The following is a 16,219-nucleotide window of genomic DNA, read 5'->3' as shown; positions in this document are numbered from 1 at the left end:
GAAGGCGAACTACTTGAGCGGATTACAGCCATACGCTTGTAACTTACTCTTTACGCATAAATAATGTACAAATAGGCCTAAGTATAATTGGTTAAAATGTGTTGTGAAAACATTCGCTGGTTTTCCCCGTCAGCTGTGTTCCACATCGCCGACGACGCTCTGCAACTGCATTGCCAACTCCCTTCGCGTAGAGAAGGCGGAAGGAGACAGGCGCTGTTGCTTGCGCATGCTCACATGGGTTGTTTTTTTACCAAACGGGGCTATAAGACGGCAGAGACACCCTAGTGTAAGCCCGTCTGTGAACAGAGACTACTGAGACTAGACGCGTAGATAACAGCTATCCAAGCTGTTAGGAAAGCCTTGAAAACTAAATGACTTGCCATAGATTATAGCACTGATCCTGCCTGCAGCCTCCCTGCATGGCAAACTTACTGGTCAGTGTTTGAAAGATCACGCTAATGTGGTAGTAGTGAGGTCTGAGTTTTTTTTTTAAGATCTGAATTACTGTTAAGGTAATTTCTTACCACCATGGTGCTCGGAAAGGTGAAGAGCTTCTTTGTGAGCTACGACTGTCTTAATGACAGCAATGTCCCCGTTTTCGCCAGTGGGGACTCGGTGTCAGGGAGAGTTATCATCGAGGTCACCGGAGAAATTCGGGTGAAATCCTTGAACATCCACGCCAAAGGACTGGCTAAAGTTCGATGGACTGAATCTCGTAATGCTGGATCCAACACTGCCTATACGCAAAATTACACCGAAGAAGTGGAGTATTTAAACCACAGAGATATCCTAATTGGACACGATCGAGGTAAGAATCATTTGAAATTTGTGCAAATATAGCCCAAGTTAGTGCACGTACTGGGCTGTCAGTCAAAGATGCTTCATTCCCTCTGCTACTGTAAGCCTACCATGATGTTGTTGACTGACCTGGAAAGATGGTTCTTTATTGTCCTCGTTTAGTTATTTGACGTCTTATCACGACACTGTAAAGAGTAGAGCCTATCATTGTAATTAATTAATCATACGCACATTTTACACTGTATTCTACTGCAAAAGTAGCCTCCACTTCAAACCACTGCAGAATATCAGAGACCATCAGCATAGGGATGCTTGTAACATGTAGGCTATGTTAATGAATGGGACTCGGATTAAAAACAACTAAAAAACAGAAAAACATGTAACATCCTATCAAAACCCACTGAAGAGCTTCGAATTTGATCGAATATGATGAAGAATCGTATGCGGGACCACACCACTGCCCCACCAACAGCTCACCATCATTTGAGATAAAGTCGGTCAAATAAACGTTGTTAGAAATAAAAGTGACAAACAGCCAAACGTCTGATGATGTTTTAACAGTAAAGCTTAAATGATCGGCTCAAAAGACACTTTGTAACATGTCGGAAATTACATTTTTAGATGATTCCAGTAAGTTTGCACCTTTTGTTAGAAGCGGTTCAAACCTGTTCAGAAACTGGATGGTGGAGAGGGAGGGGGGGCAGTGGGGGAAGCAGACTCTGCACGCTGATTGGCTGAAGTACTCGTGTGTCTTGGATGACCTCATGTCTTTGCAGAAAGTGACAGAGGACTCGGCAACTTTGTTGGCGTATTCATTCCATTGGCTTTGATAGCTTGTTATTGAACATAACAATGTAAAACTAATGCATAAGTCATTTCATGTGTCTGAACATGTTTTTGTTAGGTAAACCATGCAATATAGTTTCATGTTTTCTGCAGCAGCGTAGGTTATAGCCTAAGAAAACGTCAATATGGCTGGATGTTCCTATTTGGATAGGTTTATGTTCCGCATGATGAAAATATGGATTTCTTTCTTTTTGGTCGTTTATGTTGGTCTGGGTTGAGTGTGAATTGTTTTTTGTTAACATCTCTGTATGCAGTTCTTCACTTGTTCTGGAAACTATTTGTATAAAGACCTGTAAAGGAAAATAGGCATGCAAGTGGTTCTGAATTTTATATGTCGACTTTCGCTTGTGAACTGGGATGATGCTCTCTTTGTAAATTAATGTAAATGTTGGTCTGGTTTGAAGACAGAATCTATGTAGTTGTTGCGGATGAAGATTAATAAAACAGATTTGATTGGAAACTTGACCTTTTTGTCCTCGTTTTTGATTGCTGTGTTCCGTTCTTTCTTCATGTTATTATGGGTTCTGCATGACTTTTAGAAGGGGTTCTCTCATAGCGTTTAGGTCAAATGAATGTGGCCGGCTGGCTGGCTGAGCTAAGCTAAGCAGCCGACCCATGCTGCAGTACACATGTCCCTACAGAGGGGGCTGTACCAGACAGAGAACATGTCGGGCTGCGCCAACTGAAAGCCGCCTCGTAATGTATGCATGAGGAAATCCGGCTGAGCGAAGCTGCTTGCGCCGGTTTAGTCCGGTCCTCTCTGGCTGGAAGCTGCCTGACTGACAGCCGGGTGGTTGTTTACGGCACTTCTGCTGCCGCTGAGACCATATGGGATTGCTGAGGTGGCAGGAAAAAGATCTAAATACGGAACAGCCCGAAATAAATTCGAACAATAGAATATGTGTGTTAAAATTCTCGAAGAGGAGTGTGTTTTAAACTGAAGATATAAAAGGGTTTTTGGTTTTCAAGGACTTTGCTTCCTTTGTTCCCCACCCTGTGACACAAATCTAACCTAGTTATTTGATGGTTATAGGCTACTTACCAAATCCAGTCCAAGCACACACACATACACATACACACATTTCAATTCACTCAAACCAGAATTGTTATTTCATGGTGATTATTGTTCTGGTGTTTTTGAAAGAAAATATAGTTGACATTCAATGCCACTCCCTTATGTTAAGGTTGCTTGTTTTGATGGTAATTCTGCTGGGGATGTATTCTAATTTTCTTTTGGATAATAAAATGTATTTTCAACTAGGGGTGAATATTTGTCAATTTCTTTGGTTCTCTTTTTAAATATTTCACTGTGACATTGTTTAAGCACTGGGAAAAAAACAAATTGTGTATACTATGAGAACAAAGTGGAGCACTCTCTCTTTCTTTCTCTCTCTCTCTCTCTCTCTCTCTTTGTGTTTTAGGAGGCTTAAGGTAAAGATTGTTCCAGGTATGGTATGCATGTATTTGGAATTTTCTTTTCCTTTTCTTCCAGATGATGAGAACCCTGAAGAAGGACTGACAACCCTTCACACCGGAAGACACGAGTACCCGTTCAGCTTCGAACTCCCTCAAACGTGAGTCTCTCTCACACTCTGTTCCACTCCACATGTGGTTTTTGTGCCGTTTCTCAGTGAAACATTTGAGCCTTTTTTATGAATCAATGTTAAATCTTTTCAGATCATAATGACTGAAGCTTTTGTTAACCGTGCCACTTTGTACTTCACTTTGGCAACATATTCACACATGTTTTTATCAGGCTCAGAAATGTTCCAATGTAAACATAATTGTAGCCTATAACCGTGTGTTGCAGTTACCCAAAAACTCCAAAGAACATATTTCACAGTGATGCCCTTTATTATAGCTGTTTTCTCTCTCTCTCTCTCTCTGTTTCTCCCTCTCTCTCTCTCTTTCCTTACTCCCTCTCTCAGGGCTCTGGCCACCTCTTTCGAGGGGAAGCACGGTAGCGTGCGCTACTGGGTGAAGGCTGAACTGCACAGGCCGTGGTTGCTGCCCATGAAGGTGAAGAAGGAGTTCACTGTCTTCGAGCACATCGACATCAACACTCCACTCCTGCTGGTGAGACCTCATTCACACCTCGTGCCCTTCAGGGGAGACCGGGGAGGAGGGGAGGAGGGGAGGAGGGGAGGAGGGGAGGAAGGGAGGGAGCAAAAAAACACTACTGGATGTTTGTAAAATGGCCTCCCAATGGAACAGGGCCACTAGATAGAGTTCTGATGGTGTTGCTTTTTTGTTTGACATTTTTACATTTCCTTCAACATATGCTAATCTAAACCTAAAAGTACATTTTGATGTCGATGCTTGTATTGGTTTCACCTATACATTACAGAGGACTTGTTATAAATGTTTGATTTTTTTTGTCTTGATTCTCATACAAAACAATGGCAATATGAGACCACTCCTAGAATCAAGATTCTTCACAGTTGTCTATGTCTTTTACATTCTGTGCTTTAATCTCACAGTTCTGTGTTCTCGTCTCGTGGTTAAATGGGTTGTTTCTCTTCCCTAGTCTCCCCAGGCAGGCACCAAGGACAAGACTCTGTGCTGCTGGTTCTGCACTTCTGGTCCCATCTCCCTAAGTGCCAAAATCGAGAGGAGAGGCTACACTCCTGGTCAGTTTCACACACACACACACACACACACACACACACCAGTGCTTCTTTAGTTTCTCACCACACCATAATGTAATATTATATTGACCATAATATATTTTTAACATTCAGCCAAAGGCAATCCATTCTAGAAAGGAAATGATTGCGGCAGATTTGCGGCTAACTTGTGGGTGATTTGTGGGAAACAAGTGAGTTCACTAGAAAATGTTGCCAGAAGTTTGCTGCCAGAGGCAAACTTTCAGCAAAGTTCTGGCAGCAATGACAAGTTTGGCACTATTGGCAATTGTGTTAGGCAGTGATTTGTCACCACACTTGGCCAATAATGACAAACTTCTAGTGAACTTCTGAGGACAAACCTGATTTGCATATAACATTGCTGGAAATGTGCTGCAACATTGTCAAAAGTTAACCGCAACTGTTTGCCAGAAACCTAAATTTGCATGTGAAAATATAACCTTGCCGCAAATTCACAGAAACTGTTCCCTATAACCTGACACGTCTGTAAGGGAGAATATGTTCTAACTATACAATGAAGCGCTAAATGCACAGTCAGCAATTGTGCTTTGTATACATATTTACATTTAGTGTTCCTGTTCTCTTGTTCGCTGTAGTTGTAAACACAAAATATTTGTACATCAATGTCTGATGTGTCTTTGTTCATTTTTTTAGGCGAGTCGATCCAGATCTTCGCCGAGATCGAGAACTGCTCGTCTCGTGTGGTCGTGCCAAAGGCAGCCATCTACCAAACCCAGACCTTCTATGCCAAAGGGAAAGTGAAGGAGATCAAGCAGCTGATCGCCAACCTGCGTGGAGAGCCTCTGCCCAGCGGGAAGACCGACACCTGGAACGGCAAGATGCTCAAGATCCCGCCCGTCTCACCCTCCATCCTGGACTGCAGCATCATCCGGGTGGAGTACTCGCTCATGGTGAGCCTCCTGCTCTACTACTCTCGTGTGTGTGTGTGTGTGTGTGTGTGTGTGTGTGTGTGTGTGTTTGGGGGAGGGGGGGGGGGGGTTAAAGTAAAAATACCGGGGTAGAATGCTCACTCAGGGTGAACCTCCTGTTCTCGAACACTCGTGTGTGTGTGTGTGTGTGTGTGGAGGTCAGAGAGGGTGTTACTGGTGCAACACCCATGCGTGTGTGTGTGGCGGGGGTGAAATACCTGGGTGGAATTCTCGCTCATGGTGAGCCCCCTGTTCTACAACACCCGTTTGTGTGCATGGGGGTGGTGGGGTGGGGGGGTGGGGAGGGGAGAGGGGGCTTGGTCATCGAGGGCGTTACATGGTGCCACCTTCCTGTAAACAGGCTATTTATAAACTGGGCTGAACTGGAATGGAAATTGCGCAGTGGCTCTCTGTCGCCCCGATGGCCTTTTCCTCCTGTAGCCGCGCTGCGTCGTGCCGTGCCGTGCCGTGCCGTGCTGTGCCGGCCTGCTAAGAGGATCAGGCATTAAATATAGGTTACTGTGTCCTGTTTACCCAACCACCCTTCCTTCCTCCCGTGTGGCAAGCCCCAAGCTCACACGTCCCAGTGTGTGGCAATCCCTTCCTTTTAGCATGATGTGGCATCAGTGGGCCATGCATCTCGGGCCAAGATTTATGACTCAATGGAAAATTACCCACTGACCAAACAAACATTAGCACTGACTCGGGGAAACACAGGCTTAGCACAGAGTGGAGCTTCTTCTCCGAAATCTTTTCTGCCAACTGGTTGGCGTTTTAGTTTCCGTTGTGTTTCCAGTCACGGTAGCCACAAAATGTCATCCCATTCACTGTTTATGTTCGATTCAATGTAACCGCCGTTAACATCAGTGTGTTGGCGCACAGTTTCTGCGGAGAATCCGACCTCCTAACGGTGTGTGTGTGTCTGCTTTGTGTGTCGTGCACAGGTGTACGTGGACATCCCGAGAGCCATCAACCTGTCGCTGAGCCTCCCGCTGGTCATCGGGACCATCCCCCTGCACCCGTTTGGCAGCCGCACGTCCTCCGTCAGCAGCCAGTGCAGCATGGCCATGAGCTGGCTGGGCATGGCACTGCCCGAGAGACCAGAAGGTACGCTCCTGTGCCAGACACACACACACACACACACACTCACTAACACACCCACACTCACTAACACATCCATCCATTACACCACACACGCACAATGCATACACGTGCACAAACACACGCACCAAGCACCATCAAGCAGCACCCAACCGATACACACACACACACACACACACACACTCACACTAACACACCCACACTAACACACCCACTCATTACACCACACACGCACACTGCATACACGTGCACAAACGCACGGACATCATCGAGCACCCAACCGATACACACACACACACTCTCACTTCATCAAGATAAGCTCAGGTGACATAACCCGTGTTCGAACATACTATAACATAAATGACCCCCTTTATCTTTAAGACCCAAGAGTGTTATCTAACGTAACCTAATCTAACCTAACTCTAACTCATTGTTATCTAATCTCTCTCACCAGCTCCCCCCAGCTACTCGGAGTGTATCAGCCAAGAGCAGAGGCCGAGCCTGGACCTCACGGCGGCGCGCGAGGACCTGGAGGGTCCGCTGTTCGCCTACATCCAGGAGTTCCGCTTTCAGCCACCGCCGCTGTACTCTGAGGTGAGAGGAGACTCTGGTAACGTGAGGGGCCCATAGAGGGGCCAACAGAAAGATATCTGAAGGAGACATCGTCATGTCTTCATAAAATAAACACATTTTTGATCCTGATCAGTGATGGTGGTTAGATATTCATTTATTTGAAGGATATTTAAAGGTGGTTAGATATTCATTTGATGAATCAATTGATTGTAAGTACAGTAAGTGATGAGTCCTGAAAAGTGTTTAATGTTTTTTTTGCCTTTCCTTTTGTCTTTCTCTCCCGAATCCTCAGATTGACCCCAATCCAGAGCCCGGCAGCTGGACCGAGGAGAGGCGTCCGGACTCGTGTCCGTCTCGCTGAAGCGTCCCCTGCCGCCTGTCCAGTGCTGTCAGGCTGTTTTTCCTCCTCGAGACTACGACGCCTCCTCCTCCACCTCCTCCACCTCCACCCCCCGAGCGAGCCCAGCGCGGGCTCAGGGGGCCTCAGAGACCCTGCAGGAGAGGAGACCAGAGCTTCCCCTGCAGAGGCAGCCCAGGAGTCTCCACCCAACCCGAACAAGCCTATCTTGCCCAAGCCGAACTCGAACCGAAACCTGAACCCAAGGCCCGGGCACCGGGAACCACCACAACCCCGGCCCCTTGGGCCTCCGCTCGGCCAACCCGGCTGGCACCTGATTAGGCACCTGCTTGCCCAACGGAGGGGACTACCCACTGATGGTTTAAACTGTGGCACACGCGGAACGACATATTATTACTATTACTTTACTATTCAACATTTTTTTTTGTTGTTGTTGTTGCCTGAGCAAAAACTGAAAGAGAAAAAAACTGTGCCCTTGTCTCCTCCCTCCCTCCTGTTCTCCCGCGTGGTCCTCTCCAGATCGCCACGGACAACCACCAGGCCTGCGTCGCGATGCGTTGCGTTGCGCAGGGCAACAAGGGTTGGAGACACTCCTCCTGCCTCTGAGAAACGATTTTGCACATCTTGAGTTGTTTTTTTTTTCTTTCTCTTTTTGTTGTCAACGTTGTTGTTGTTATTGTTGTTTAGCAGCAGGGTTTGTTGTGGTTCACTCCTAAAGCGCCACCAGTTAGTGCATCCAGCGCCCATACGCTCTTAGAACAAGACTTCGCGGGGCTTTAGGCCGTAGAGCCCAAGTAGAGGCCGACCGGGTGGCGTAAAAAACGAACGAAAGACAATACAGAGAACAAAAGAAAAGAAAGGAAGAGAAAAGACGCTCCAGAGAGGAGCGCAAAAAAAGAAGAAGAGAAGAGGCTATCTCCTTTTTGTTTTGTTGTTGTTTTGAAATCGACCAGCTGTCAGACTGACTAGTAGCCTCTTCGACAGTTGTTATTTTTTTTTCTCTAGAAGCTTCCCAGCTGGTCGTGGTTGTGTGTGTGTTTAGTGCAGGATGTGCAGAGCTGAACTGTATGGTCAGGGATCAGAGGGAGGGGGTGAAAAGAGAGAAGGACTCCTTCCTCCTCCTCCTCCTCCTCCTCCTCTTCCTCCTCCTCCTCCTCCTGCTCGAGGGTTGTGGGATGAGACACAATCGCGCCCTGTGCCTTTGAGCTGTCCTCGCACACCATGTTGCCTTTCCACAGAGCTCACACACACACACACACACACGTGCGCATCACTGTCCCATCAATCTCTCTCTCTCTTTCTCTCTCTCTATCTCTCTCTCAGGTGTTCTGCTCACTTGCCAAACTATTAAGACGAGAGGTGACACGCTCACCCTTTCTTTCTCTCTTTCTCTCTCTCTCTCTCTCTCTCTCTCTCTCTCTGTCTCGATCTTAACTGCGCTGTCAGTCAACACAAAAGACAGGATCGTGAGAGAAGTGTCAGGGAAAACCCTGCACAAAGATGATGCGAGATATAGATATATAAAAAAACGAATAATCAAAACAAAAACAAAAAAAATAACGAATGACATTCCTCTTTTAGTCCTAATTCTTTCTCTTTACTCGACGAAATGACTCCTACTGATAGTCATGGATGACGTCGAGTCCACAGTGACCCGGAGATGAGTTGAACTAGACTGTACCATTAAAGCACAGTTGAAATTAAAGCAAAGCGCAGAATGCGGTCCTCGATGAGTTCTACATTAGTTTTTCACACTCATTCGATGACGCGCAAGACAAGTTGGAGTTTGGCTTTTTCAGCCTTAACTGTAATAAGCACTTTTATTTTGTTATTGTAAGTTTGAGTGTGTGCGAAATTAATCACACCATCAAAGCATTGCAACTACGCGGGCATGATTTAGTAAAACAAATTAGGTAGACTTTTGTCTTTTTTGTTCATTCATGAAAGTTTACAAGTTGTTTTTTTGTGTTTTTTTCTTTTTTTATGGTGACCATGTCTATGTGCTTTTTTGATGAACGAAATGTTACTCAAGACAGTGCAGCTCTCTGTCGAGACGATCGGAAGATAAACACATGCCTGCGTGGCCTTGGCACAAATCCTTTTCCTCGATTCAAGTTCTTTGTTGTCAAAGACTACATGCTTATCAGCCAGGTTTTTGTTCTCCGGGTTTTCTTGTCAGGCTATTGCAACTCTCAGTCAAAAAAGGGAATAATTATCGTCTCGAAAAGCATTTATTTTGTGGCTGAAGTAGCGTCCTTTTGCGTTTCTCCTCCCGCAGTCTGCACGCATGCATGGGTTGCCGACTTGCTCACAGGCAGTTTTGTTGTGACAGATGCTTCGTTAGCCGTGTGGCTTAGCTTTTTAAGTTACCATGTTGACTTGCACGCTCCTTAAAAGGTCGAGCATGAAAAGCGTGAATGCACTTCTGAATGATACAGCTTCATACACACAGATATATGGCTCCATACCTGACGATGACACAAGCTTCTGTTTATCTTACCTCCCGAGTGTGAATTAAGCTTATTCTAAGTTTTAGAAACAAAAAAAGTGCAATATTATTTTAGTATATATATTTCCACTATTTGTACAGTTTCATATCTTTTTTTTTGTTGTTGTTTTGTTTTTCTGCTTAATATTATTATCATATTTTGTCTGTATTATGCCAGTTGATGAATGTTTTATGTTATAATTTTGTTCTTGATCTTCCTTGTGTTCAAATAAATAAGCCATTTTTGAAACTCTTGTTCTGTCATTATGTTGTAGGGATGTGGTAGAAAATGTAGTTCTTTCTCTGTGATGACTCTGTCTGTATCTAAAGTTATCAACCCACTCAGTCAAGACTTCTCTATTGATCTATTCTCAATTGATTAATGAGAATAGATAGGGAGGTGGGCCAAAGATACAGTACTTTTTCTTCAGTGTTCACAGGATTATACACATTAACTTAATCCACATCCTCTTAATAAAATCCCTTCATCAACAATATTAAAAAGCCTCATACGGCTCACTGAATCTTTCAACACTCCAGTGAAGTCACTGAATCTTTATATACTCTAGTAAAGCTCCTGAATATTTAGATATTCCAGTACAGTTACTGAATCTTTAGATATTCCAGTAAAGTCACTGAATATTTAGATACTTCAGTAAAGTTACTGAATCTTAAACTACTCCAGTAAAGTTACTGAATATTTAGCTATTCCAGTGACTACTGAATCTTAAAATATTCCAGTGAAGGTACTGAATCTTTCAATACTCCACTGAAGTTACTGAATCTTCACAGAGGCTCACATCTTATACCCACCTCCCAACCATACACACATCAGCAGCCTGCAGACTACCCTCAGGTTCAACTCCTCCATGGTGTGCTTGGAGACTACTCCCAGGCTCCACTCCTTTGTGCTGTATTTATGCACACACACACACACACACACACACACACACACACACACACACATCAGCAGCAGTACATAACAGCTGCCCGCAGGCTCAGTTTCAACTCCTCTGTGGTGTGCTTTGAGACTCCTCCCAGGTGTGTGAAGGGACCCACTTTCACAACCAAAGCATGTGGCATCCTAAACGCCCCACAACCAAAGCATTTGGCAACCGTCAGACCCTCCCTTCCTGCAGACACCACACCGTTTATGATTGTGTTTTTATTTACATAAAGTTTGTTAATCACATTAGCACAGGAATGAGAGCACCACATTTCTTTTTTTTTTTTTTTTCGTAACCAGACATGAGCAACTTTAACTTATGTAATGCCCAATCCAAACCATTTTTCTTTTCCATTTGCTATTTGTTTCACACTGCTTTCTGTAGAGCTTCACATTTTTTCAGACATGAAAATGATCAGAATGATGTATCTTGAAAATTCATGCAATTTCATGTATACTGGCGCAGTAGCAACATTTGATTCTTCGGTAACAATTGTGTAACTCACAATCCAAACCATTTTTTTCCCCATTTGCTATTTGTAACACACAGTATTTCTGTAGAGCTTCATTCTTTGGACAGAGGCACCTCTTTTGTAGTGTCTCTCGATTAAGTCTTACATTAACAGGCCATAAAGCAACAACACAAATATCTACCTCTTTTTCTTTCCATTTTCTTTGATATACTTTGATACACTTAATAGCTTTGATACTTATTTATTCACCTCCCAATTGCTTGGAAAGTTTACACACTTTTGTCGTTTTTTTTTTTTTTTTTTTTAAACAGTGAGAGCTTACTGCGCACTTCCTCAGCGCACTTTCACCCTGCCATCTGTTTGTGAACCCGCATGGCAACACACTCTCCACACGTCACACGCCCCAACTCCACTTCCTCTCGATGTTCGCGCTGTGATGGCTGTGTCAAAACAAACAACGAGCCTATTTGTCTCGTCTCCGCCACTCCAGCAGGTGTGCTGAGCTCCTGCCGTGCTCCTGGCCTGTGTGTGGTGTGTGTGTGTGGTGTGTGTGTGTGTGTGTGTGTGTGTGTGTGTGTGTGAGGACATGAGCACGGGACCGCTGCTCTAAATTCAGCCATCGTGTCCCTCCTGCACCCATGCCACAGGACCAGCAACACACACACACACACACACACACACACACACACACACACACACACACACACACACACACACTAAATCAAGCCACTGCGTCCGGCACCCTTGCCACACACTCACAAACACACACACACACACACACACACATTCACACACTCTCTCTCACACACACACACACACACACACACACACACACACACACACACACTAAATTGAGCCACCGTGTCCTGCACCCTGGCCACAGCACTGGCCGTAAAATAAGGAAGTGGTGACAGAGGGATCAGCACTCAAAGCCAAGCAGGGCCCCAGACATGCAGGCCCCGCATTCTGTGGGAAACTGGGACACATTGCATCGTGGGCCAGTGGAGGCCGACGCCAAGCAGCCTCGACCCGCCACATGTTCTGCCAGCCAGTGAGGTGCATTCTGGGAGACGCTGCTCTCACGTGTGGGTAAGATGGGTCCTAAATACTGTAATATGCACATTGTCTGTATTGTCAATACTGTTCTGTTGAGTGCTGTTTGTAAGTTTTACTCTACATTGGGTGCCTCTCATTCGTCTTTTATACATCCTCCCTTCCTTCCTCGGTCCTCGTCTTCACTGATCTCCATAAAGAATGATGGGGCAGCAACAATGGGATAGTCTATCCAGTGTTAGTTATAGATCAGTGGGAACGAGAGGATCGAGGAGAGATGTTGAGAGGCACCCTTTGTCTAATGTCTATAAAGTATGTTGTCTGTGCTGCTAGACTGACACCAACCTTTAGAACCAAACTTCATGTGTGTCCTCCTAACTCACTTTTAATTAGTTCATTAAGTCATTTGATTCAATTAATTAATCTGAGTGAGTGTGATTCGGATTCTCTGCAGGAGGAACACACACAATGTGTGAGCGAATTCACTTAGCCAAATGACCCTGACTCAGATTCGGCCTCTGACATGGACGAGTGTCTGGACACGGCGCTTGAAAGAGGCCGCTTGAGAAGAGCTGCGCGACCACACGCTACATTCCTCAAACACGAACGACTGCCGCGGGTCAGTCGGGGAAGGAGGATCACTGACCACATCTGCCATTACAGAACTGAGGTGAATCATGGACGAATTCTAGAGCTCTCGCTATTCTGACGAGATTCTGGAACTTTGTTTTAATGTGGACAGGATTCTAGAAGTCTCAGAATGTAGACAGTGTTCTAGAGCTATCCTCTAGAGTGGAGAATGCAGGGAAGCAGCTGGTTAATCGCTGAAGGGCAGTGGCAGTGGCTGGCTATCTCCAGGGCTGGGCGCTCCCCTGTTCCCCTCGAAGGAAATGGCTTTTCCGCTCAACTCTTCACACATCCCTGCAAAGCGGCAGACCCTTGCTCCCCTCACCGGCCAGCCAGATGGCCAGACGGGACAAGGACGGCCTTGTGTCTGTGCGTGCAGACTGGAAACCGAGGCCCTCTGCTGCAGACACACTTCAGAACACACGCACGCACACACACTCACTCACACATAAACACAAACACACACACACATACACACACACTCACACACTCATAGACACACCACGAACACACACACACATGGACACACACCACACACACACACTCACACACAGACACACAGACACACACACTCACACACAGACACACACACATACACACACAAACACACACATACACACACACACACACACACACACACACACACACACACACACACACACACACACACACACAGAGAGACACCCACACACAGGCTCCGAGACCTTTTGCTGCAGCCAGAACACAGACGCTATCTCATGCCCTACGGGGATACTTTTAAACCCCATACACACATACACACACACACACACACACACACACACACACACACACACACACACACACACACACACACACACACACACACACACACACACACACACACACACACACACACACACACACACACACACACACACACACACACACACACACACACACACACACACACACACACACACACACACACACACGCACACACGCGCACACACAAAACATACCCAGGGGCATAATAGGACACTATAAATTGCCAGGAGATTTCAAGCCCCAGAAGCCAGCCCTCTCCTGACTGGGGCTGGGGCTGGGGGTCTTGATGGGCATGTGACCTGATATGACCTGATATGACCTGATTCCTTTTTCAGGGGGGAAATCCGGGGCTAGTTCAAAGCTGTCGCAGTCGCTCATCTAATATCTCAAATAGACTCATCAGTAGGCTTGTATGTATCTCATAATGCACAGCGAGAACCTACACAAACAGCAATATCATGCCCTTTTGAAGACCACAGAGATCAGCCCAGCCTCACACAGACAGCACAGACACACACACACACACACACACACACACACACACACACACACACACACACACACACACACACACACCCGAACACACACACACACACACACACACACACACACACACACACACACACACACATACAGATGAACACATGAATACATAAAAACACACACACACACACACACACAGGTGAACACATGAACACATAAAAACACACACACACACACACACACACACACACACACACACACACACACACACACACACACACACACACACACACACACACACACACACACACATGCCACCCGTGACAGGCCAAATGTTCATGTCAGGGGCACACTGGAGGGGCACAAGTGCAGCAGATGTTGTCCAGCGCGGCTCACGTGGACCACTAACCTAATTCCTGCCCAGCTCCCCTGCACTCCCCTGCACTGCACTCCCCTGCACTCCCCTGCACTCCCCTGCACTCCCCTGCACTCCCCTGCACTGCACTGCCCAGCTCCCCTGCACTCCCCTGCACTCCCCTGCACTGCACTCCCCTGCACTCCCCTGCACTCCCCTGCACTCCCCTGCACTCCCCTGCACTGCACTCCCCTGCACTCCCCTGCACTCCCCTGCACTCCCCTGCACTCCCCTGCACTCCCCTGCACTCCCCTGCACTGCACTCCCCTGCACTCCCCTGCACTCCCCTGCACTCCCCTGCACTCCCCTGCACTGCACTGCCCAGCACTGGCCCTGCACTGCCCTGCACTGGCCTGCACTGCACTGGCCTGCACTGGCCCTGCGTCTGGGGGGCTCGGCCTCATCTCTCACCCCACACACGCCAGCCAACCTGGACGCTCCACACACACACACACACACACACACACAAATAGAGACACACACACACACACACACACACACACACACACACACACACACACACACACACACACACACACATATAAATATATATAGACACACACACACACACACACACACACACACACACACACACACACACACACACACATTTATATATAGACACAGACACACACACACACACACACACACACACTTCCAGTGCGGTGGTCAGCTGTTCACCTGTGCTGGCCCATCACTCCACCGGCCTCTCAGGACCCAGCTGGACCCCCCGCACGTGGCCATCCGTCGGGGATACGCTAGACGTCTCGAAATATCACGTCTGCAGTGACCTCTCCCTCTCTCTCTCACCCACATACTCTACACTTGAACTTTTTACTGCTGATCCCAGCACTTTCCATGGCATTGGAAACTCTGTGTATGTGTGTGTGTGTGTGAGTGCGTGGTGTGTGTGTGTGTGTGTGTGTGTGTGTGTGTGTGTGTGTGTGTGTGTGTGTATGTGTGTGTGTGTGTGTGTGTGTGAGTGCGTGTGTGTGTGTGTGTGTGTGTGTGTGTGTGTGTGTGTGTGTGTGTGTGTGTGTGTGTGTGGTCATGTGTATAAATGTACATTTATCCATTTAGCACATACTTTTATCCAAAGCGGCTAAATAATTATGAATAACATTCCAGCTACTACAGTGTAATAATATAAAGGAGATCTTATGTAACAATACTGTAGATACTACTGCATTACATTACATAGGATGAGAAAGCAGAACTTGAAGTAGCCTACTGGTCAAAGTCTAGTCAAGGGAGATAGTGATAGGTAGAGGGGCAGGGAGGTTATCCGATGGTGTCAGGAGCGGACGTATTCTCGGAGGAGTTGGATCTTCATCTCGAAGAGCATCTCGAAGATGAAGAGGGACACCCCCCCCCCCCCCCCCCCCCGCACTAGTCGTGTTCGTTAGGAAACAAGAAAAGAAAATAATCTCCAAATATGTTGGGGCGTCAGTGCCAGAACCAAGTGGGCAGGCGAACATTCGGAGAGCGAAGACAATATGGCGGATCTGAAATAGGAGACCAGTTCAAGCTAGCCATTCCATTGAAACCTCATTGAATTTTGATGGCACTTCGACATCAAATAACGTTACAGCTGAAGCATTTTAAGCCTTTAAATACGAACATTTTCTATTTTTGGAGTATTACAGCAATGTGTGCTTGGTTTCATAACCTCGTAACTGTCTTAACGGCTGAGTAATA

At 46.4% G+C, this 16,219-nt stretch overlaps 1 protein-coding gene across 1 annotated transcript; it reads left to right on the top strand.

The window, feature by feature from the left end:
• The first annotated feature begins 278 nt into the window (after positions 1 to 278).
• arrdc3b (arrestin domain containing 3b) lies at positions 279 to 9,988 on the top strand. The gene is made up of 8 exons (XM_062553697.1): positions 279 to 808; positions 3,137 to 3,218; positions 3,573 to 3,720; positions 4,172 to 4,274; positions 4,944 to 5,200; positions 6,163 to 6,325; positions 6,774 to 6,913; positions 7,185 to 9,988. The coding sequence occupies exons 1-8, from the start codon at positions 529 to 531 to the stop codon at positions 7,251 to 7,253; spliced, it is 1,242 nt and encodes a 413-aa protein (XP_062409681.1). The 5' UTR covers positions 279 to 528; the 3' UTR covers positions 7,254 to 9,988.
• Positions 9,989 to 16,219: the final 6,231 nt, after the last annotated feature.

The sequence above is a fragment of the Sardina pilchardus genome, chromosome 14 (genome assembly GCF_963854185.1).
Source record: "Sardina pilchardus chromosome 14, fSarPil1.1, whole genome shotgun sequence".
NCBI classification, from domain to species: Eukaryota; Metazoa; Chordata; class Actinopteri; order Clupeiformes; family Clupeidae; genus Sardina; species Sardina pilchardus.
Note: the sequence above shows the minus strand (reverse complement) of the source record. Positions and strands in the feature narration are given on the sequence as shown.